The 23,658-nt window shown below is 37.1% G+C and overlaps 2 protein-coding genes across 2 annotated transcripts; both read right to left on the bottom strand.

Moving 5' to 3' along the window:
• Window positions 1-363: 363 nt before the first annotated feature.
• Window positions 364-8,609, bottom strand: selenow2b (selenoprotein W, 2b). Its single transcript, XM_067428867.1, has 4 exons — window positions 8,376-8,609; window positions 7,739-7,836; window positions 1,494-1,570; window positions 364-901 (listed from the first exon to the last, which is right to left on the bottom strand). Exons 1-4 carry the CDS (start codon window positions 8,402-8,404, stop codon window positions 821-823), a joined length of 285 nt encoding a protein of 94 aa, XP_067284968.1. The 5' UTR covers window positions 8,405-8,609; the 3' UTR covers window positions 364-820.
• Window positions 8,610-9,193: 584 nt separating this feature from the next.
• Window positions 9,194-11,717, bottom strand: selenow2a (selenoprotein W, 2a). The gene is made up of 4 exons (XM_067428866.1): window positions 11,617-11,717; window positions 10,794-10,891; window positions 10,559-10,635; window positions 9,194-10,454 (listed from the first exon to the last, which is right to left on the bottom strand). Exons 1-4 carry the CDS (start codon window positions 11,643-11,645, stop codon window positions 10,371-10,373), a joined length of 288 nt encoding a protein of 95 aa, XP_067284967.1. The 5' UTR covers window positions 11,646-11,717; the 3' UTR covers window positions 9,194-10,370.
• Between the last annotated feature and the right edge of the window lie 11,941 nt (window positions 11,718-23,658).

Genomic DNA, 23,658 nt, shown 5'->3' with positions numbered 1-23,658 from the left:
TGATAAAATTTAATAAATTTACTTGCCTAAAGACAAGAGTTATATTTTAGGTTGCTTATATGTGACAATCCTCAACTCATATCAAAAACAATCTGCAAATATTTTCTGAAACTATTTATTTATTTATACATTATATGGACCACAGAAGTCATTTAATCAATCTAAAATTATCAGCCAGTTACATTTGAGCCACACTGTAAAAAAAATATTTTGAATTTGGTAAAATACACTAAATATAATATTTATCCAATTGAAAAATGTAAGTTTTTAGAAATAAGTAACAAAAAAAAAAAAAAAAAAAATCCCATCCAATAAAGACACAAAATATTAGTTTTACAAGTGTGAAGTACTCTAAGCACAGAATCCCCCTCCCCCCTAGAATTTATTAAGAAATCTTACCAATTGCTCTCTACCACATTTTGCTATAGAGGTCATTCTAATGACATTATTTTTGATATCTGATATGTAAGTAATGTAGGTATAAGAATAAGATAATGAGCAATATCTCACAAAATAAAAAGGATTATTCTGGCTGTCAAATGAAAAGAAAAAAAAGTTGGGTAACTTTTCTTCATCTTCTTTATTACTCTACTTCGGTTTATAGTTTTCTGGACTGAAGCCTCATACCATAACTTTTTAACTTTAAGCTACGGCAATCATTTATGTCCAAAAAACTACAGAGCCATAAAGGAGACAAGTGAAGATTTTCAATACAAATGAACCCATTTCTGCAGTAGACCAGTAAGATGCTTATGTGGATCGGAAGGAGGATGGGAGCCCATCTCTGCTGAGACGGTAATGAGGATCAGAGGTCAAAACATTAGAGGATGATGCACTCTTTACGGTTTCTGCTGATCTTTTCAGGCTTTCCATCCTCAGCCTTATCAATGGCCTCCATAATCTGCATGAATTAGACAAGGGAAAATTAGGAGAATAAAACAAAAAAACATCTCTTAAATATGTAGACTAATTTGACTGGGTTTATTTTTCATTATCTTAAAATCTTTGTGCTGAAATGGAGCTCTAGCATAGTTCAACCTCGAAGACTCAAATGTCACATCATTCATTATTTATCTGTCTAGCCAGTCATTATGTCATCTGTAGGATATAAGTTCTGTTCCCACCCATTACTACTACGTTCACCCCATCCTCCCCACTACCACCACCAGGCCGGTCCCTATCCACATCAAGAGGGTTGGCTCCGCTCCTGCCTTCATCTTCAGGCAGGAACCTTTAAATCATCCGCTACCCTCCGGATTCGGATGGACGAGGCCAAATAACTTTATCATTTCATTTATTTGACACATTATATACAAACTGTAAATAAATCATGTATAAATGGAAATCATAAATCTCATAAAACAAATCCCAGATGGTGTTCAATCATAAAAGTGAGAGTTACTTTTTGTCCTAGAAGAAGTGCCCCCCCCCCTTCTTTTTATTAGGCCCCACACATAAAAACAAAAAACTAAATGATATTTCCTAATGCTTACATCCTCATCATAAGGGAAACCACCCACTTCTAACTTTGAGAAGACCAGATGTTCATTGATCTCTATCTCAAAACTTCCTACAGGGAAGAGGAAAGAGAGATTACGTTAATATTGGGGATGGACACAGGTGACATTTACTGTTAACTCCACAAACTTTCCTCATTTACACACTGAAAAATAAATACACCAAAATGTATTTGAAATACATTTATTTTATGCCAAGTATACTACAAATAAATTTACAAATTGATTTACTTAACATACCCTGAAATTGTATTGGTATACTTAAAAAACTAAACTGGAAAAACTAATTTTGTACATAATGCACTGTACAGATGTAGTGCTGAGGTCCAGCTAAAGATATACTTCATATTGTGATAAAGTTCATTATTTTCCATAATGTAATGATAAAAATTTAACTTTCATATATTTTAGATTCATTGCACACCAACTGAAATATTTCAGGTCTTTTATTGTTTTAATACTGATGATTTTGGCATACAGTAGCAATAAAAAATTAACATATCATGAAAAGGTTCTCTAAACGAGCTATTAACCTAATCATCTGAATCAACTAATTAACTCTAAACACCTGCAAAAGATTCCTGAGGCTTTTAAAAACTCCCAGCCTGGTTCATTACTCAAAACCATAAGTGGGGTTTTAAAATGTCAGTTGAAAAAAGCAAGTTTATGATTTTTGGTCTTAAAAAGAAGATGCCGCCTGATCGTCTTAATATTTATAATTCACCTATTGAGAGAGTGAAAGTATTTAAATTTTTGGGCCTGTGGTTTGATGAGAAGCTGACTTGGAAAGTCCACATAGACAAGAGTATATGTAAAAGTGAGAAGGTGATAAATATTATGAGGAGTCTTTCAGGAAGTGACTGGGGAGCAGAGGTATACTCTTCATCTTATTTATAGATCTATGGTTAGACCTATTCTGGATTATGGAAGTGTGGTCTTTGGGGCTGCATCTAAAGCTGTGTTAAAAAGGCTGGATGGGGTACAATCAAAAGCCCTAAGAATCTGTTGTGGTGCTCTTAGAACAACCTCTATACCTGCGTTACAGGTTGAAATGGGTGAGTCTCCTCTAAAACTTAGACGGGACAAATTAGGGTTGCATTATTGGGCTAGGGTGGCAGGATTTAAAGGGCACTTGGCATCAAAATGTCTGCTGGATGAGTGCTGGGAGTTTGCAAAAAAGCCAGAGAAAGCTTCTTTTTTTTACCCATACAGTGAAGGTGGTAGAAGCAATGGGACTTCGGAATGAAGGGGTGATTGGGCTGGTGTGGCCCTCTATGCCATTATGGACTCTACCTGACCCAGAAGTAAACATGGAGTGGCTGGGCTTAGAAAAAGGAGTGGCAAGTGAGAAATTCAAGATGTATATGAGTGGTCAGAGTGATGCAATCCATATTTACACCGATGGGTCAAAGGAGAGGGAAAAAGTAGGTTTTGGCATGTATGTGGGTGAGCCCCATGTTAGGCAAAGTATACGTGTGTCAAACAAACTCTCTGTGTTCTCAGCAGAGTTGCTTGCAATGTTCTGGGCACTACAGTGGATTCAAGAACATCCATCAGCATCATTCATAATTTGTTCGGATTAAGCGGCTGCTTTGTCGGCCCTCAGATATAGAGGATCTGAAGCTCGTCCGGATTTTGTTTTTGAAATGCTGTGTTGTCTTAAACGAATTGAGGATGTGGGATCTAATGTTTTGTTTGTTTGGGTCCCAGGGCATGTTGGGGTGATGGGAAATGAAGTGGCGGATACTTTGGCCAAAGAATCACTGCGACGAGAGCATGTAGATCTTGTTCGGCCACTGGCAAAGCAGGAAGCCTACAGTGTCTGTAAAGAATTTCTTATTAAGGAGTGGCAAAAGGAATGGGAGGGAGAAAGGAGAGGCAGACACTATTATTCTTGTCAACCCTCAGTTGTAAATAATGGTGGTTTCGGAAAGGCTAGTCGCAGAGATGAAGTTGCTCTAGCCAGAATGAGACTTGGGCATTGCTGTCTTGCAGTTTACTTGTTTAGAATAGGAAAACATCGTAGTGGGCTTTGTGAGTGTGGAAATCCTGAAACAGTAAACCATGTCATGTTGTCATGCAGTAAATACAGCAGAGAGAGAAGGCAGCTCTTTAAGGAGCTAGCTGATTTAGGCATAACAGTTTTCTCATATAAAGTCATGATTTTTTCATCTTTAAAGCAAGTTAAAAAAGCCGTGCTCTCTTTCCTTCGCCGGTCTGGCGTATATGCAAGAATCTGACAATAGCTGGATATAACTGTGGAGGGCAGCATTGCGCCTTGTAGCGTATAGCCTGCCGGAAAAAATTAGAAGAAGAAGAAGAATTACTCAAAACCGCAATCATGGGTAAGACTGCCGACCTGACTTCTGTCCAGAAGACCATCATTGACACCCTCAAGCGAGAGGGTAAGACACAGAAAGAAATTTCTGAACGAATAGGCTGTTCCCAGAGTGCTGTATCAAGGCTAGTGATGGGCAGACCGAGGCTTCGTGAAACACTGAAACAGTTGAAGCAAATGTGCCGAAGCTTCGAAACAACACCCGACACTCGTCTCCATGACGCCACCTAGTGGACACTTGCGTGTATTTATCTGAAATAACTTTGACAGTGATCTACTACTAGCAAAACAAAACAAAAAACACGTTTTTAACATCTGTCTGACAACTACTTGGCTTTGTAACCTGTAGCCTCCTCATTGTAAATAACTTTAGTCTTTTGTTTTTGTTTTTTGTCATGAAAAATTAAGATTATTAAAAAAATAGAATGTGTCATTTGTTACATGTATACATTTTTATTCAAAAATATGAATTGCTCTGCTGGTGAAGGATTTAGTCAACTTGTGTGTGTGTATATATATATATATATATATATTACAGCCTTTGAAAAAATTGGAATTATTAAAAAGATTATTAAAAGAAATAAAATGTGTCATTTGTTACATAACATTTTTATTCAAAAATATGAATTGCTCTGCTGGTGAAGGATTTAGTCAACTTGTGTGTGTGTATATATATATATATATATATTTCAGCCTTTGAAAAAATTAAAAATTCTCACAAGACGGGACACTTGTTGCTGGCATGCACAATTTTTTATTTTTTTTTTGCAAGTACATACAAATGAGGGAAAATTACTGAAAATTAAGTTAATGGATCATGCATTCTGGGCTAATAAAATACACACTACACACATCTCACTTTATGTGGTGTTTCCAAATGGAAACGCTCCCACACCAGATGTAGTGTCTGTGACATCTCTTATGTGAAGCCTCCATATCTAGACTATCTATATATATCACTTAAGAATATCTTCTAAATCTATATATTCTATATTATATATCTATAAGTCTAACGTAGCCTATACGAATGTGTCACTAGCCTTTATCTATCCTCACTATCTGTCGCTGTCTATACCTATCAGTCAATATATCTCATTTAAATCTAGCTTAAATATAACTAACCAAAGTGCACAAATCTCACTTATATCACAAAATGTATCTTCTCAAAACCCATGAGGTGAAGATGGATTATCTTCACTTTTAAACTGTGGGGAATGAGGTTCATCTAGATGTGTGACTGTGTGGTTTGTTCCCGCCCCTTTTAACCAAAACAGTTTCGACAGGCGCACCTGATGAAACACTTCAGTGCTTCGTTTAGCGGTAGTCACGTGACATGGGTGTGTCGAATCACAGCTCGGAGCAGCGTTTCGAAACATCTGCGCTTCGGGATCTCGACACAGTGTCGAAACGTCAGGTTCGCGTCAGCCATCTCTAATCAAGGCACCTCAGTGGGAAGTCTGTGGGAAGGAAAAAGTGTGGCAAAAAACGCTGAGGTGACCGGACCCTGAGGAAGATTGTGGAGAAGGACCGATTCCAGACCTTGGGGGACCTGCGGAAGCAGTGGACTGAGTCTGGAGTAGAAACATCCAGAGCCACCGTGCACAGGCGTGTGCAGGAAATGGGCTACAGGTGCCGCATTCCCCAGGTCAAGACACTTTTGGGCTACAGAGAAGCAGCACTGGACTGTTGCTCAGTGGTCCAAAGTACTTTTTTCGGATGAAAACAAATTTTGCATGTCATTCGGAAATCAAGAGTCTGGAGGGAGACTGGGGAGAAGGAAATGCCCAAATGCCTGAAGTCCAGAGTCAAGTACCCACAGTCAGTGATGGTCTGGGGTGCCATGTCAGCTGCTGGTGTTGGTCCACTGTGTTTTATCAAGGGCAGGGCCAATGCAGCTAGCTATCAGGAGATTTTGGAGCACTTCATGCTTCCATCTGCTGAAAAGCTTTATGGAGATGAAGATTTGTTTTTTCAGCACGACCTGGCACCTGCTCACAGTGCCAAAACCACTGGTAAATGGTTTACTGACCATGGTATTACTGTGCTCAATTGGCCTGCCAACTCTCCTGACCTGAACCCCATAGAGAATCTGTGGGATATTGTGAAGAGAAAGTTGAGAGACGCAAGACCCAACACTCTGGATGAGCTTAAGGCCGCTATCGAAGCATCCTGGGCCTCCATAACACCTCAGCAGTGCCACAGGCTGATCGCCTCCATGCCACGCCGCATTGAAGCAGTCATTTCTGCAAAAGGATTCCCCACCAAGTATTGAGTGCATAACTGAACATAATTATGTGAAGGTTGACTTTTTTTGTATTAAAAACACTTTTCTTTTATTGGTCGGATGAAATATACTAATTTTTTGAGATAGGAATTTTGGGTTTTCATGAGCTGTATGCCAAAATCATCAGTATTAAAACAGTAATAGACCTGAAATATTTCAGTTGGTGTGCAATGAATCTAAAATATATGAAAGTTTAATTTTTATCATTACATTATGGAAAATAATGAACTTTATCACAATATGCAATTTTTTTGAGAAGGACCTGTATGCGTGTGTGTGTGTATATATATATATATATATATATATATATATATATATATATATATATATATATATATATATATATATATATATACACACACACATATATATATATATATACACACACATACATATATATATATATATATATATATATACATATATATATATATATATATATATATATATATATATATATATATATATATATATATATATATATATATATACATATATATATACACACATATATATATATATATATATATATATATATATATATATATATATATATATATATAGTTTGATTGTGCTAAAGAGGACTATTGCTTTTGTACACTTTAAATATCTTGCATTTAAAGAATAATATTATACAGTGATCCTACTTATCCCAACTAACAGTGATATTAAAACATTTTAGACTTAATCTAAATTTTTTTTGCATTGAGCAATAAAGTACTCCTCTAAACTAATTTTAATTATAATATGTATATCAGAAAGTCTCAAGCGACATACAGTAAATGGTCATGGATTTGTAGTGGGCTTGGAAATATGGAAATATACTATCTTTGTCTTAACAGTATTTGTTGTTTAGATTGAATTGAAACTTATGGCCGGGTAGAGATAGGCCTTGCAATTTGAAACGTATTATGCAAAACGTGCATTATATAAAACATACTTCTTTATTTAAATGTAGCCTAGGCTACATTTTCCATACCAAATGCGCCAATTCAAATTCAATAATACAAATAATATCTATTCCTTACACTAGTTTAAACATAATTTAAACAAATATTTTAGTATTTTCTACATTGCAAAATTAAAAAGGATTAGATTAACATGTTCAAGCAAAAAATTGTAGCAAAATCATAATTTCAATGCTATTTTTAATAATTGCTCAGTTAAGACACACGATTGCATTTTCTTTAAATGTCATGCAATGAATGCGGCAAAATTCAATGTGGAATTGAAAATGCAATCCGAGCCGATCCAGTCTCCGCCTCGCCCTGTCAATCATCGCATCAAGGTGGGGCCAGGCCTATTTTTCTCTATTAATGATAATAATAGATAGGGTAGCCTAGTATAGTATTACTATTAGGCCTATTATATTATTAAATTATTAAAAATCCTGCATGCCTTAATGCAATGACTGCGGGACATTTAATACAAATAAAGCTTGGAGTGTAGGCTATGCAATTAAGAAAAATAACAATTAAAGTATCGTTTTGCTACCATTTTAGCTTGAACATGTTCATCTAATCCTTTAAATTTAATTTATTGAATATATCGCTACACATTAACACAAAACTTCCGTAGAAGAACAGGACAATACTTGACCTGTTCTGCCCACGAAGCCAGACACCTCTGCTTCAGGAAACTTCGCGTTGATGTTTCGCTTCAGCTCCTGGAAGCGAGGCGCGTAGCCTCATCTGCCACTGGTGGGGTAGAAAAGTTATTTTAAACTAGTTTAAGCATTTTATACATATGCATACATATCATGCTAGTTTACATATAAACTAGTTTAAAATAAGGGCTGTGTGTATTTTCTTTTTAGAAGTTGATCTGGGCTACATGATCTACCGGTTTCTCTCCACACCAGCAAAACCGGTAGTAGCCTACACAAACATCGGAACGATTCACTCACGGCCCGATTGGAACAGCTGAATCATTGTAACGATGTCATTTAATTTTAATAGTTATTATCAAACACGATAAATAATTATTAAAGTAGCCCAATAAATATTTTGGAGCATATAATAAAAGCAACGCTGACGTCGTCAGGAATACGCAACATGCAAACATTCGATGACAAAGTCGTGGTAGCTTAGGAGATTTTGCCACAATTTAGCCAACACATACCAGTATTCCCACTGAAGGAAGTTGATTCGCATTCAAAATGTCATATTTACAATAAAAGAACAGCTACTTTAACCTGAAATGTAACGTTAAATGCAAACAGTGTAAATGTGCTTACCAGTATTCGACTTTTATCTTCACCACCATGATATTGTCTTTAGATTCGCCGGACCTAGCTGTGAAAGGTTAAAGACGGCTATCTGGTTGTTCGTGGAGACCGAAAACAACACACGCACTGTTCCCCAGTGGAGACACCTGTCCTGCGTCAAGACGACTACGCCCTGCTCACCTTCACCTGCTTGACACGCATACAGATTTTAAAGGCCAGTAACTGCTCATCACGGTCCATAATGATACTCTTTAACCTTTCAAAATAAATGTCGATAGGTGGATGAAATTATGTTTTACAGTAGCTACACTAAACAATGAAGCACTGCTGAAATAAAAAAAATACTCTCAACCCGCACTAACCGACTGTGAAACTAGTTTAAAGCCGGTGTTCTGATGGTTTGCAGGGTGGCAAGCTGATCTTCCAGCCGGTTTACAAAATAATTTAAGGGTGGTTAAGCCCATTGCAGCAGTAAATGTAAAATAAAACAGGTTACAAAGTTTAGATTTAATATGCATATACAACTCAAATAGTGGTTTTCAAACCTATAAACCAAGTTAAACATGCAGCTAAACATCAGCAGAAACTCCCACACCATTACATAAGATCTACGAGAGACAAAAACTACTAGTTTCCAATTTCAGTTCATTTAAATTAACAATAGGCTACTCCTACTTCTATAGTTTTAAATGTGTTAAAATGAGAGAGATGAACACAGAACAATAAATGTTATGTATAGGAACAATCAGACAACACAAAATCCTAAATTTCACATGAACTCAAATGTCAAATAGCGCAAGTATTTCACAAGCAACCATCAAACACAATTGGGAGTCAAAACAGGAGATCTCATTTTATTAACCAACCATACATATGCAGAGTGTCAAACATGGTGTTTAGTGATTTTAAGGGAAACGCAGTAATGCGCAAGTGTCTGCAGGTGATATAAATTCCCTTAAACTAGCCATTTGGTTTGATTTGATAATGCAATCTGTAACATTACATTAATAAAAAAAAACAACAACCACTGAGCAAAATGCTTGCAAGTGGAAATCACCTGAGCTTTGACACCAAGACAAATTGGTCGAATAGACGCCTTCTAATACATTAAACATTTCAAGTACTCACCAATATTAAATTAATTTAACATTTATTTTAAGATCTCTTCATGCTAATATGGGATGGTGGACATAAAGGGACACTTGCAAAAAATGACAATTTATGCACTCACACACCCAAACATTTGGATGACCTGAGCTTTAAGCATTTCCTTTGTAAAGCAATTGTTTTAGTACATTAGTATATCATTACACAATTTTAACCCAAAAACAAAAAGCAGATGAACAGTAACTCTAATAGGCAATGTGGCTTTAACAAATAAGGAACTAAAAAAACATTAAAAAGGGATAGTTCACCCAAAAATGAAAATCATTTTTTTAAATGTTCAATTTTTTTAAGCTTCTTTCTTCTGCTTAACACATTAGACATGTTGAAGAATGTTGGTATCCAAACAGTTTACAGTAGCCATCAACTACTGTAAAAATAAAAAATACTATGGAGTTCAAGGGCTACCATAAACTGTTTGGTTGTAAACACTTTTCAAAATATCTTTTGTGTTCAGCAGAAGAAAGAAACTCATACAGAATTGGAACAACAGGAGAGCGAGTAAATTATGTTTTTGTTTTTGGCTGAACCATCCGTTTAACCCTTCCATTGGCTTCCTCTCACAGTCCCCCAATCTCACTCCTCCTGCTTAAAGGACGCACAGACTGCAGGCCTCATACCGTAACTTATCATTTTAGAGTTACGATAATCATTTATGTCCAGCAACCAGATAGGAGGAGTGAAGAGAACGGGACATTTAAGGATCCTGCAACAAAACACTCTTTAGATGCTTATGCTTTGCTCTTAAATAAGAACTGTTCAAAATCTTGACATTTTAGACTTCTCCAAGGAGTGATTTAGCAGTCTTGAGAGCCAAAAGTGAAGGGTTAAGAGGGGAAACTAGAGGATGACACAAGGAGGCTGGCTCTTGGTGATCTTCTCCACCGGCTGGCCATCGTAGGCACTTTGGATAGCACCCATAATCTTGTGGATGAAAAAGGAGAGATGCAAGTACGCATATGAAAAACCATTACCTTTTTACAGGTGAAAACATTATCAGTCTATCTAGTGGCAAGATATTTACGTACATCATCCTCATAGGGGAAACCACTGGTTTCCAGCTTTGAGAAAATCAGTTTTCCATCGATCGCAATCTCAAAGCTCCCTGCAAAAGACAAACAGAAGGGCTGATGATGTTTGCTGACAATCATACACACACATACATACATATACATATATATATATATATACACATACATACATACATACATACATACATTTGCATAAGTGGAAATCATTACGAGATCATAAATCTGCAACTACCTTGGCGGCCGACGAAGCCACTCACATCCGCATCAGTGAACTCAGCAGTGATGACCCGCTTGAGCTCCTGATAGCGGGGCTCGTACCCTCATCCACCACTACAACACAAAAGAGTGAAGAGGAGAATGCAATTATGCTTCTCAACATATATTTGGTTCCAGGCAAACAGATTTTTTTCATAGTAACTTGAATAGTTTAGTTATAGAAGTCAGAATTCCATAACTATCACTGTGATCACTCACTGCAGATTGTAATTGAGCTCATACTGTACAAGACTTTCATCATAATTCAGTCATCATGTGTTGTCAACCATTTAAAATGAACTTCTTCCAAAATGTGGCACATTAATTATATGTTAAGCAATAAAGATGATAATGTTAGTCTAATTCAATAATTAAAAGTTACTGAAAAAATGTAGTATTTTCAGTGGACCAGTCGCTTGAGAGAATGGATGGGGGCCCATTAATCTGCAGAGGCTGAAAAGCGTTCTTAAGCGGTTTATATGATACTTAGCGCAGTCATTCAGGTAAAATCCCATATAACATGAAACATCTTAAACCTCAGATCTTCAAACCACTTCTCTATCAAACTATAAATGTATTACTGTTTAGAAGACAAGATGGGCATTTTGAATGACAGCCCATGAACATTTAGCTATAAGTTAGATGCACAAAGGACACGGAGATCCTTTTTGATAATAACATATAGAAGAGCTGGTTAATCTACCACATTTCTGAAGATACTTTACCAACATAGTGAAATTGGGTTTGTAAATCACACATCTCAGATAATTTATAAATATATCTGTTGCGAAAACACTCACCAGTATTCAACTTTTATTTGCACAACCATCTCTTCTCAGCGTCACTGCGTGATTTACGCTATTGTTCTTCCGCGTCTGACTGCGCTTATATCAAACTAAACCTCTAGCGCCCTCTATCAGCTGGAAGAGGCGCTTTGACGACAGCAGCGCAGCTAAAACATGTCGTAAAAAAGCCACACGATGGCAGCAAACATGAACCCTTTTAATCCCAAAACCTGTGAGCGTAGGCTACTCGTGTTTTTTTGCTTATTCCAATGACACAACTACCGGTAACTGCGTGCCTTTTCAGAAAAATATTTGTAAAAGTTATACAATTATGGCTTGGTTTCACAGACTGGGCTTAGACTAAACCACTATTAAGCCTTAGTTCAATTAGGGCAGTTTTTATGAACATATAGGCTACCTGAGAAAAACAAAAACAAGTTTTAACAGTTTAACAGTTTTCAGTTTTAACAGCTCAAACATGAATTTTATTCTGGGAATAGGCTTAAACATGTCTCTGAAATCGGGAAGTAGAACCAGTGGAAATCTACATACAAAGTCAAAAAAATATTAACTATCATTTTAATGTAACAATTTGATGTGGATCAATTAGTTAGCCTACACATTATTTATTTGCATTCACTAGTGGGTTAGTGACCGGTGGGATAGTGATACTTAGATTATGGCAATAGGCTGTTTGAATTTTATTGTTAAATTATATACTGAAGCAGAAGGCCCAAAATGTTGACCCAGGTTCTGTGGATTTAAACAATGATATACAAAATAATGTAGGGCATCCAAAATGCCCTTGATAGCAAAGAACTCATGATGAGATCTCAAACATGCACCAAGCATTTGCCCAATCACTGCCTTTGTAAAAAAATAATAATACAAAAAAACCAACCCCTTACCAGGCCACGGCTTTTTAAAATTGAGCCCTGATTGTTGTTAAGATTGAACTTGTCTCGCTTCTACTGATGATTTACTGAAGTCATTTTCACAGAATAGTGCAGTGATTTGCTGTGTCATGTGTCATTAAGGGCCAGGTGGGTTTCAAATGAGACAGTGATTTGAAGCCGCATTACACCATTATGGGCTCATTATGATGATGTCATACAGGAATCAAGACTGACACCACACCGCAATGGTTTTGACAGGGCAAGTGAAAAGTTTGAGAGGGAGAGAGAGAGAGAGAGAGAGAGAGAGAGAGAAAGAGAGAGAGAGAGAGAGAGAGAGAGAGAGAGAGAGAGAGAGAGAGAGAGAGAGAGAGAGAGAGAGAGAGAGAGAGAGAGAGAGAGAGAGAGAGAGAGAGAGGCACAATGCATCATATTTTAAGCTTTATTTTTTTCCTGCTTCCATTTAAGAACAGATAATGGCCCTGTATCTCAAAAAATAAAATAAAATAAATGTTATGAGAAATAAAGATGCAAGACTGAAAGCTACACTCTTAGAAAAAAATGTAAAACATTTTTTTACCTCAGTGGTTCAACAGCTTGTCAATGGGGCATCACCGTTAAAGGGACAACTTTGTACTTCATTTACCTCTAAAAGGTCTACTGTAACACATGAGTTCACTAACTTTTTTGTCAGCCGTACACTTATAGAGGTACGATATTTTCTTAAGTACCCCCTGAGATTTTAGATTAATATTTCTATAATTTAACATAACATTTGCATACATGGCTCTCTAATATTGGTTAATGGTCACATGGCATATACAAATATTTCTATATTTTTTTAGTGTCTTTTTTAATTATTTTAAAATTACATATATTTTGTTTTATATATATATATATATATATATATATATATATATATATATATATATATATATATATATATACATCTATATATTGTTTATTTTATTACTGATGTAAATTACATATATATATATATATATATATATATATATATATATATATATATATATATATATATATAGTAATTTACATCAGTAATAAAATAAACAATATATAAATGATAGGCCTAATGATTCTTTTAGTTTACACTGCAAGTTGCAATCAATTATAATATTTAAGTCTTTAATTCTTAACTTTCAAATATTTCAAGCTTTCTTCTTTTACCAGACTTACAAGAGAGGAACAAAAGCAACTCAAGAAGCAAACTATATTTGTATTGTACAATGCTGGGTTTATTTGACAAAGATTAGGAAGCAAGGGAAGAGGAGAAATGTATAGACAAGTTTTTTTATAGGTAAATATATAAGGGTTTGGGGTAGTTAAGTGTTTGCGGAAGAGGTGTGTCTTCAGCTGCTTCTTGAAAAATGTGATGGGCTCAGTGGTTCGTTTGGAGATTGGTAGCTCATTCCACCAGAGAAGAAAGTTTTGGAGATTGACTTTTTGCCTCGTTGTAAAGGAACAATAAGGCGTTGCTTATTCAGTAAACTTAGCTGGCAGGTGGAAGTGTATACTTGTAGTAAACTGAGGTAAGTGGGTGAAGTTCCAGTGGTAGGCCTGAAAGTCAACCTTAAATGGAGGCCATCATGGCCCTTTATTATCCTAATAATCTTGATATACCAATTGGTTTCATCACTCTGTCTTCTCTTCACCAATCAGCTGGTGTGTGGTGGGCATTCTGGCGCAATATGGCTGCCATCGCATCATCCAGTTGGATGCTGCACATTGGTGGTGGTTGGGGAGATTCTCTGCTTCATTATATAAAGTGCTTTGAGTGCCTAGAAAACCGCTATATAAATGTAACAAATTAAATTAAGATGATTCTGGCTGTCACTGGGAGCCATTGGAGAGAAATCAGAGGGAGTATGACATAGGGTGCTTTGGCTGATTAAAGAAATTCTGTATCTACTGCAGAGCCTTAGTTGCTCTTGCTGGAAGGCCTACCAGTAGAGCACTGCATTATGACAAGGGCTTTGACAAGAATTTTTGCCACACTCTCTGACGGGAACAGTCTGTTTTTCCTGATGTTGTAAAGCATGAACCTGCATGACCGGTCCATTATTAAATTTGGGTGGAAAAGTCCAGTTGGTTTGCACACACAAACTCAAACGCAAGGTTCCCTGCTGTCCTGGTTGGTGTTAGTACTCATTGCACAGTGATGTTGAGGTCAACTGAAAGGGTTTGTTAGAATTACAAGGAGCTGATGCTCCTTCATCTTGGCAGAGATGTCTGAAAGTTAGGCAGAGATATGAGCTGAGACAGCAGAATCATCTGACTGAAATGACAGATAGATAGAGCTGCATAGCATTGAAAGGGAAAGAAATGTGCCGTTATTATCATTCCCAGTGAAGTTGAGAAAAGAATTGGAGCGAGAACCCTGAGGCACATAAGTGACACTCCTCCTCTCCACACTGTAAAATCTACACTTGAATTAACTCCACTCTTGCCTCTTGAGTTAAAGTAACTCAAAATCGACTGACTTATATTTTTGAGTAGGCCCATTGTGAACTTATTCAATTTAAGTCCATGTAAAGAGAATATTTCTTAATATAACATTAAACTATAAATATAATTTGTGTATTTAAAACTTAAGGAAATGAAATGAAACTACAATAATCAAAATCAATCTTACAATTAACAGCTAGCTATTGAACAATTACACCAGAATGCACTAATCTAATTAGCAAAGAGAAAATGACTGTGCTGTGGTGTGCACTCAGCCATTGTTTAAAAAAAGAAATAAACAGTCTTAGGGCCAGATTTACTAACAGCTTGCACCAGCGCAAAACCCTATCTTTAGCATTAAAAAACAACTGTCAGGATTTACTAAAGACAAGAAATGAAAAAGTATGGCGGACAGAGTAATTTTTGCATCTGACCTTGCATTTTAGGAGTTACTGTTTCAGTATTTATGGAAGGAGAGACTTTAAATGATTTACTAAATTTACTAAAGTTTGCGCTCATCAGTTTACTGGTGTTTGTACCATTATTTACCGTGCTATAAACCCGACTGAAAGCAGACACTAACTGATAGATTGTGTTGGTCATCATTATGGAAATGATTCAGATGATTTGTTATTTCTTTGCAAGTTGTCAGTAGACCACATGCAGAACTTTCCACTCCCGCATCTGCAGGTGTTTTTTGGAATTGTGCTCTCGCACTAATTTGCAATGTTTAGTAAATCTGGCCATTAATAATGTTATTTTGTCATCCGAATGGTAACACCAAAATTAAATTCTAATTCTAAATTCTAACATAACACATAATTTGAACATTTATTCAAAGCATGCTGGGAACTAGAAATTAGAACTAAAAACTATTTGAGTTATGCTTAATATCATCAGTTATTGAGTTCACATAATATTTTCTATTAAGTACAATGAACTTAAATAAATAAAATTAACTAATTTAATTTAGTATATTTGACTTAAAAAATCTACCAGTGAGGTAAGGCGAGTGCTGTAACCGTGAAGGCCAGGGTGGACAGGTGGATCTGGTGGTGTGCATGAATGTGTGAAGACTTATGACGGTGTGTGTGATGGGAGATAGACAATCAGTCGACAACTTGCAGCATGCAGCCTCCCATCTCTCCAATATTTTTTTTTTTTTTTGCATTCATACACTAGCACTCATGGCTCATCACATATATATTCTCTTACTCTCTCTCAGTCTCTTCATCCAGTGGAGAAGAGGGAAGATGATTCCAGCCCGCATCCATCTCCATTAGCGTAATGGTGCAAAGCAACTACACCCCTCCGCACCCTACCCTTCTGTCAGGATCACATTTCTCTCACCACTGTTTTTCCAGGTGGAGGGAGAGCAGGAGGGAGGGGGAGAGAGAACGAAGGGATGATTTAGACCCTGGTGAAAAAGAGTCATCCATCCTCAACTTCCTGTCTGCGTTCCTGTGCCACAACCCACAGGGGAGGCACGTCTCAAAGGCCAACTTCACTTAGACCTACTGAAATAGCGTGTTTGCATCTCCTGTCCCATTTAAGTACCTTTAAACCCGCCGGTTCGGCCTCTGGAGGGTCTTCAGTGGTATAGACCCTTACTTTTCCTATCATCAGGAACCTTCTCTATGCAAAAGCCACCTGCAGTCTGCATTTTCCCAGCATGCTTTCCAGTGCACTTATATCTCACCCCATTAAACCTATCTAAACCTAGGGGACTCATTTTAGCATGTCTTGTTCTCAGGGGTGCCCCATCCTGATCCCCAACAGGACAACCCCGGGGAACCAGAACAGGACGTGACAGGTCAAAGTCAGGCTGTCAGGGCAAAGGTCAGGATGCAATTATGGGTGGTTAGAGGTTGTGGGATGGCAGACACTAGACCGGCTTTGAGTTTTTGACTAGCTCTGCATAAAGGTTGGATCACTGTTAAGGCACTCCATAATCCTGCAGGCAGCATTTCGATTATGGCTCAGCGCTTTGAGCTCCAGTCAGTGATTTATAAATGAGAAAAATCAGTGAATTCGTTCAATTACAAGCTATATTGGTCCAAAAGGGCAAATGTCAATAATACTAATTTGTATTTAATTTTCCCATGTGAATTGATTGACATAAGTGTTAGAGAAACACTGTTTTTACTCATTTCGATGCAGCATTTGTGCACTACTTATTTACATTTAAATAAACATTTATACATTACTTATGGAAAACTCATCTCCAGGGGGAGGGGGTGTTAATGTCCTTCTCATTACAAGAGAATTCATATGAAAATGATTATGAAATAATCCAGATTGAATTAAAAACAGGCAAGCATGTGTGCATTTGAAATGTCAGGGCATAAAAACTCTGTGAGTTCCATGACTAACAAAGACTGTAACCAGGCATCTTAAGGGAATAATGTTGAAAATCCTTTGAACTCTGTGAACACACATTTTATTCATATGTTTCAATAGAGACAGACCAAGCAAGAAGATGAATTAATGTATTTCTTACAGCATTGGTTGAGCCTGTGTTGTTATGTCCGGTATACTCAGGCTGCTCAAACAAACAGCTTTTACTAACTGCATTGTGTACAACTTGTGCCAGTATATACACTCACCTAAAGGATTATTAGGAACACCATACTAATACTGTGTTTGACCCTATTTCTCCTTCAGAACCGCCTTAATTCTACGTGGCATTGATTCAACAAGGTGCTGAAAGCATTCTTTAGAAATGTTGGCCCATATTGATAGAAAAGCATCTTGCAGTTGATGGAGATTTGTGGGATCCACATCCAGGGCATGAAGCTCCCGTTCCACCACATCCCAAAGATGCTCTATTGGGTTGAGATCTGGTGACTGTGGGGGCCATTTTAGTACAGTGAACTCATTGTCATGTTCAAGAAACCAATTTGAAATGATTCAAGCTTTGTGACATGGTGCATTATCCTGCTGGAAGTAGCCATCAGAGGATGGGTACATGGTGGTCATAAAGGGATAGACATGGTCAGAAACAATGCTCAGGTAGGCCGTGGCATTTAAACGAGGCCCAATTGGCACTAAGGTGCCTAAAGTGTGCCAAGAAAACATCCCCCACCACCATCAGCCTGCCCAGTGGTAACAAGGCATGATGGATCCATGTTCTCATTCTGTTTACGCCAAACTCTACCATTTGAATGTCTCAACAAAAATCGAGACTCTTTAGACCAGGCAACATTTTTCCAGTCTTCATCTGTCCAATTTTGGTGAGCTTGTGCAAATTATAGCCTCATTTTCCTATTTGTAATGGAGATGAGTGGTACCCGGTGGGGTCTTCTGCTGTTGTAGCTGATCCGCCTCAAGGTTGTGCGTGTTGTGACATCACAAATGCTTTGCTGCATACCTCGGATGTAACGAGTGGTTATTTCAGTCAAAGTTGCTCTTCTATCAGCTTGAATCAGTCGGCCCATTCTCCTCTGACCTCTAGCATCAACAAGGCATTTTCACCCACAGGACTGCTGCATACTGGATGTTTTTCCCTTTTTACACCATTCTTTGTAAAGAATGTCTAGAAATGGTTGTGCATGAAAATCCCAGTAACTGAGCAGATTGTGAAATACTCAGACTGGCCCGTCTGGCACCAACAATCATGCCACGCTCAAAATTGCTTAAATCACCTTTCTTTCCCATTCTGACATTCAGTTTGGAGTTCAGGAGATTGTCTTGACCAGGACCACACCCCTAAATGCATTGAAGCAACTGTCATGTGATTGGTGGATTAGATAACTGCATTAATGAGAAATCGAACAGGTGTTCCTAAAAATTCTTTAGGTGAGTGTACGCTCTTAGAAGAAAAGGTTCTATATAGAACCTTAAAAAGTTCTATCGGCGCTACATAGTTGGAATGCCTAAAAGGTTCACTGCAAAAAGTGCTTTTCTTACTTAGTATTTTTGTCTTGTTTCTAGTCCAAACATCTAAACATTCTTAAAACAAGAAGTATTTACTTCTTGAGTTTTTGCTAAGATAAGAAATGCATTTTTTTGCAGTGTTCTATATAGAACCCTTTTCAAGTGCCAAAAGGGTTCTTTCTTGCCATTATAGAACCATTTTAGCATAAAAGGGTCTTTGCAGTTTACTCAACTATACTTCTATATATAAACTTTTAAGGGTTCCAAATACGTAGCGCCGAGAGAACCTTTTCTTCTAAGAGTAATATTTACACTGTCATGCAAATATTTTTTATGTTTTCAAAAGCCTTATGCTCACAACGGCTGCATTTATTTGCTATGAAAAATATAATAGGGAAATATTTGGCCAATGTACAATTATTTGAAAATCTGGAATCTCCGGGTGCAAAAAATCTAAATATTGAGAAAATCACTTTTAATGTTGTCCAAATAGTCCTTAGCAATTCATATTAATACTTTTAAATTTTTTTTTTTTTTTTTTTTTTTAAATATACAGTGTATTGATGGTAGGATATTTAAAAAAATATCTTCATGGAACATAACTTAATATCCTAATGATTTTTGGCATAAAAGAAAAATCGATCAACGATGTATTGTGGCTTATGCCACAAATATACCTGTGCGGCTTATGACTGGTTTTGTGGTCCAGGGTCACATATGATCAGTGTTGGGGAAAGATACTTTGAAAAGTAATGCATTACAATATTGTGTTACTCCCTTAAAGAGTAACTAATTTCGTTACTTAGTTACTTTTTAAGAAAAGTAATGTTACATTTCTTTTGCATTACTTTTTTCACCTGCATGGTAATCTAAAGTAATTTTTACGATGGTTTAACTGAATCATTAAAGGTCAGCAGCCAGCAAGTACATTGGTGATTAAAGTGAGATTGAATGCATAAAATATTTTATTTATTTAACATTTAATGATTGTAGGTTTGCATTTCACATATTTTATTAATTTTGAGAAATACTGAATCTTTTTTTATACAAATGAGATTAGTAACTGCATGCTCACATTTAGCCTATAACCATTGTTTACACACAACGACTCCACACTACGATTTTGGGATATTACAAATTTGGAACAAGAGAGCTGTAAGTCAATAAATGGGGAAAAAAAAGTAACTTGCGTAACTTATTTGAAAAAGCAACTCAGATATTTTGTTGTACATTTTAAAAGTAATGCATTACTTTACTACACTGTAAAAAAATGTCGCCTTAAAATTTTGAGTTCATTGAAATTAAAATTTTGAGTTAATACAATGAACATTTTTTGAGATTCGACAACCTTTATTAAAATAGTATTAAAAGATTTTGTAAGCATATTGTGTAATTGTGTGTGTTTTATTTGTGATGACGCAGTGAAACATGCCAAATAGTGCTATTTCATGAATTATCAATTTTTTATGTGGTTCAGACACAATAATATTTTGAGTTTCTATTTACTAAACAAATTTTCTTCATTGTATCATCTCAATTTTTAATTTCAATAAATTCAATTTTAAGGCAACCAGCTTACTTACTTTTTTAAGTTAAACCAACAAAAACCAACACAGTGTATTTTTACAGTGTAGTTACTTGAAAAAGTAATCTGATTATGTAACTCAAGTTACTTGCAATAAGTTACCCCCAACACTGCATATGACCCCCCCCCCCCAAGATATTTTGATAAAAAAATAAAAATCTATTTTTATTTTCAAATAGACTATGTAAAAGTTTTGTGACTTAGGCTTAATTTAATGCATTTAACATTTATTTTCAAAAATGTGTTTTATATTAGATTATGACTATGGCATGCACTTCTGTTCTTCCATATTTGTGTACTATTTTTCTCACCTTATCATACATGGGTTTGACTATTGCAAGTTACACCTCAAGGACTGAGAGAATTAAAACCATATAATTTTTTTTATATATAATCTGGATCAAATATGGAAGTTCAGACAGGAGGCCAGAACACACACTCTCAAACACACAAACAGAGGATTTCCAGAGCATTTGCAATCACTAGAGCATAATGGCTGAGTGGAATTGGTGTGCTCCCTAAAGGTTACATCAGCTTTGATGAACATCAGTGAAGCGGCAGCACTTTCAGACAACTAACTCTTCAACTTCTTAAACATCCCTAGATTGTAATCTATTGATCTCATGGCTCACTAAAGTATGTCTTATCCATTTCATGTGCCTTAATGCTGCGATCAAAAGTCAGATCAAATACAAATTTGGTCTCTTGTAAGCATAGGAAAACAGAAAATGACATTATTATTTGTTCAACTATATAAACTGCAGCTGAATGCTTCATGAAGATGTCCATTAACAGAGATAGATTTGAACTAATTGGTCTGTTGATATTTAGACAGTACATTATAGAAGTTTGTTTGACTAATGGTATGATTATAGACATGAACTCTCCAGAGAATGACTTTCAAGAGTAATTCCTCTCGAGAAGGCATCCCTATCAAAGCATTTGATACCGGCTTCTCTAAGCTGCAATGTTCACTCTTTGTTAAAATGGAAAGAGAAGGACAAGGAAGAATAGTGTGATGAGATCGGGTGTTATTGGAGGAAGGAAGGAAGGATGAGGAAAGGAAAAGAACAGTGTCAGATGAACTCTGATGGATATTTGATATGTTACGCTTGCAACCACCACTTTAGCCAAGATACTGTGTGCTGTGTGCTCTCTGTGGCCTCCGACTGACCTCAACATCAGTATCTTCATAACCTGAGAGTAGCCTCCTCTTCTTCTAGTCCTCTTCGACTTCCTCAGAGAAATGTATTTGTCCAGAAGTTCTAATTGTCTTCATGAGGACAGAGATATGTTGTACAATTAGACACCAAACAATACCATTAACACTTCATTTATAAACTGGCTTACCATCACTGTCAGACTTACGGTCATATAGGACAATTGAGAATCTTTTCTAAAAGAAAGGAAAAGAGTCCTGTATTCTGTTTTCCCATTAAGAGAGTTTAAATATTGAGATTGGCAGGCCTAACATAAGTGCAAACATGATGAAATACTAACTGGGTCCCAATGACATTAGTTTGGACTCAAGTGTGTTTCGCCATTGTCTGCCTTAATCATTAATTTGTTGTCACGGACACTTATCATTTTCAGCTGTGCACCCATGTATATGTTCGGTTTCCTGTTTGGTGTCCGGTGTCATCTAATGTTGCTCTTTTCCTGGTCTTGTGAATCATTGTGTGGATTTATTAAATATTACAGAGTTACCTTAATCTTCTTTTGTGTTTATACAAGCAGCCCGTGACAAACTGCAAGAAAAGAAATTACAAAAAAATAAAAATTCAAAACAGCCCTGACCCGTTGAGGCATAGACTCCACTAGACCCCTGATGGTGTGCTGTGGTATGTGACAACAAGCGGCAGATCCTTTAAGTCCTGTTAGTTGCAAAGTGGGGCCTTCATGGATCAGACTTGTTTGTTCAGCACATCCCACAGATGCTCGATCTGGGATCTGGGGAATTTAGAGAGGCCAAATCAACACCTCAAACTTGTTGTCCTCCTCAACCATTCCTTAACTTTTTTGCTTTGTGGCAGGGTGCATTATCCTGCTGAAAGAGGCCACAGCCACCAGCGAATACTGTTTCTATGGAAGGGTGTACCTGGTCTGCAACATTACTTTGTAGGTGGTATGTGTCAAAGTAACATCCACATGGATGGCAAGACCCATGGTTTTCCAGTAGAATATTTCCCAAAGCATTACTAAATCTGTTGGTTTGCATTCAGTGCATCCTGGTGCCATGTGTTCCTCAGGTAAGCAATGCACATGCACCGGCCATCCATGTGATGTAAAAAAAAACCCTGATTTGTCAGATCAGGACACTTTCTTCCACTGCTCCGTGGTCCAGTTCTGATGCTCACATGCCACAAGCTTTTGGCAGTGGACAGGGGTCAGCATAGGCACCCTGACTGGTTTGCAGCTATGCAGCCCTTATACGCAACAAACTGTGATGCGCTGTGTATTCTCACACCTTTCTGTCAGAAGCACCATTAACATCTGGATCAATTTAAGCTACAGTAGCTTGTCTGTTTGAACGGACCACACAGGCCAGCCTTCGCTCCCCACATGCATCAGTGAGGCTTGGCCGCCCATGACCAGGCCACCATTTTGTCTTGCTGTTTTGAGGGCTGCTTTATCACCTGATCTGAACGCTTCTGCTCTGATGCATGGCTTCTGGTTGGCAGGTGTGGTGATGGTTTTGGTGACTGTCACATCATCCATGCAGTTTTTGATGTAGGCACTCACTGTTTCAGTACTGTAGTGTTGTAGGTGGCTGCCTCTTTAAACATGTTCCAGTCTGTGCACTGAAAGCAGTCCTGTAGTTTTGAGGTAGCATCATCTGGCCATAATGTAATGAGTTTTTGAAATGGTTTGATGTGTTTCAGAAGTGGATTGTGTGGTGGGATTAGCTTAACAAAGATGTGATATGAGTAGGCTATCCGAGGTGGGGACGGGGTTAACCCTTGCACACATTTTTTCTCTCATGTTGTGTAAACAAAGTCCATGTGTTGTTTTCCCTTGTTGCAAAGTTCACATGTTGATAGAACTTTGGCAAAACTGTCTTTAAACGGATGAAGCCGTCGGGGTTGTTTGTTTGTTGTTCGCAGATAGCGCTGTAAAATGGCCGTGAACTCCCGCGGCAGATAGAAGAGACAACACTTCACACACACAAACTCCACCAGCGATGAACAGTGTTTTGACACTACCACAGCACTGTTACACCATTCTTTGTTAATGTAC

Source organism: Pseudorasbora parva, chromosome 2 (genome assembly GCF_024679245.1).
Source record: "Pseudorasbora parva isolate DD20220531a chromosome 2, ASM2467924v1, whole genome shotgun sequence".
Lineage (NCBI taxonomy): Eukaryota > Metazoa > Chordata > Actinopteri > Cypriniformes > Gobionidae > Pseudorasbora > Pseudorasbora parva.
The sequence above is the reverse complement of the archived record's forward strand: the minus strand, read 5'-3'. Positions and strand labels throughout refer to the sequence as shown.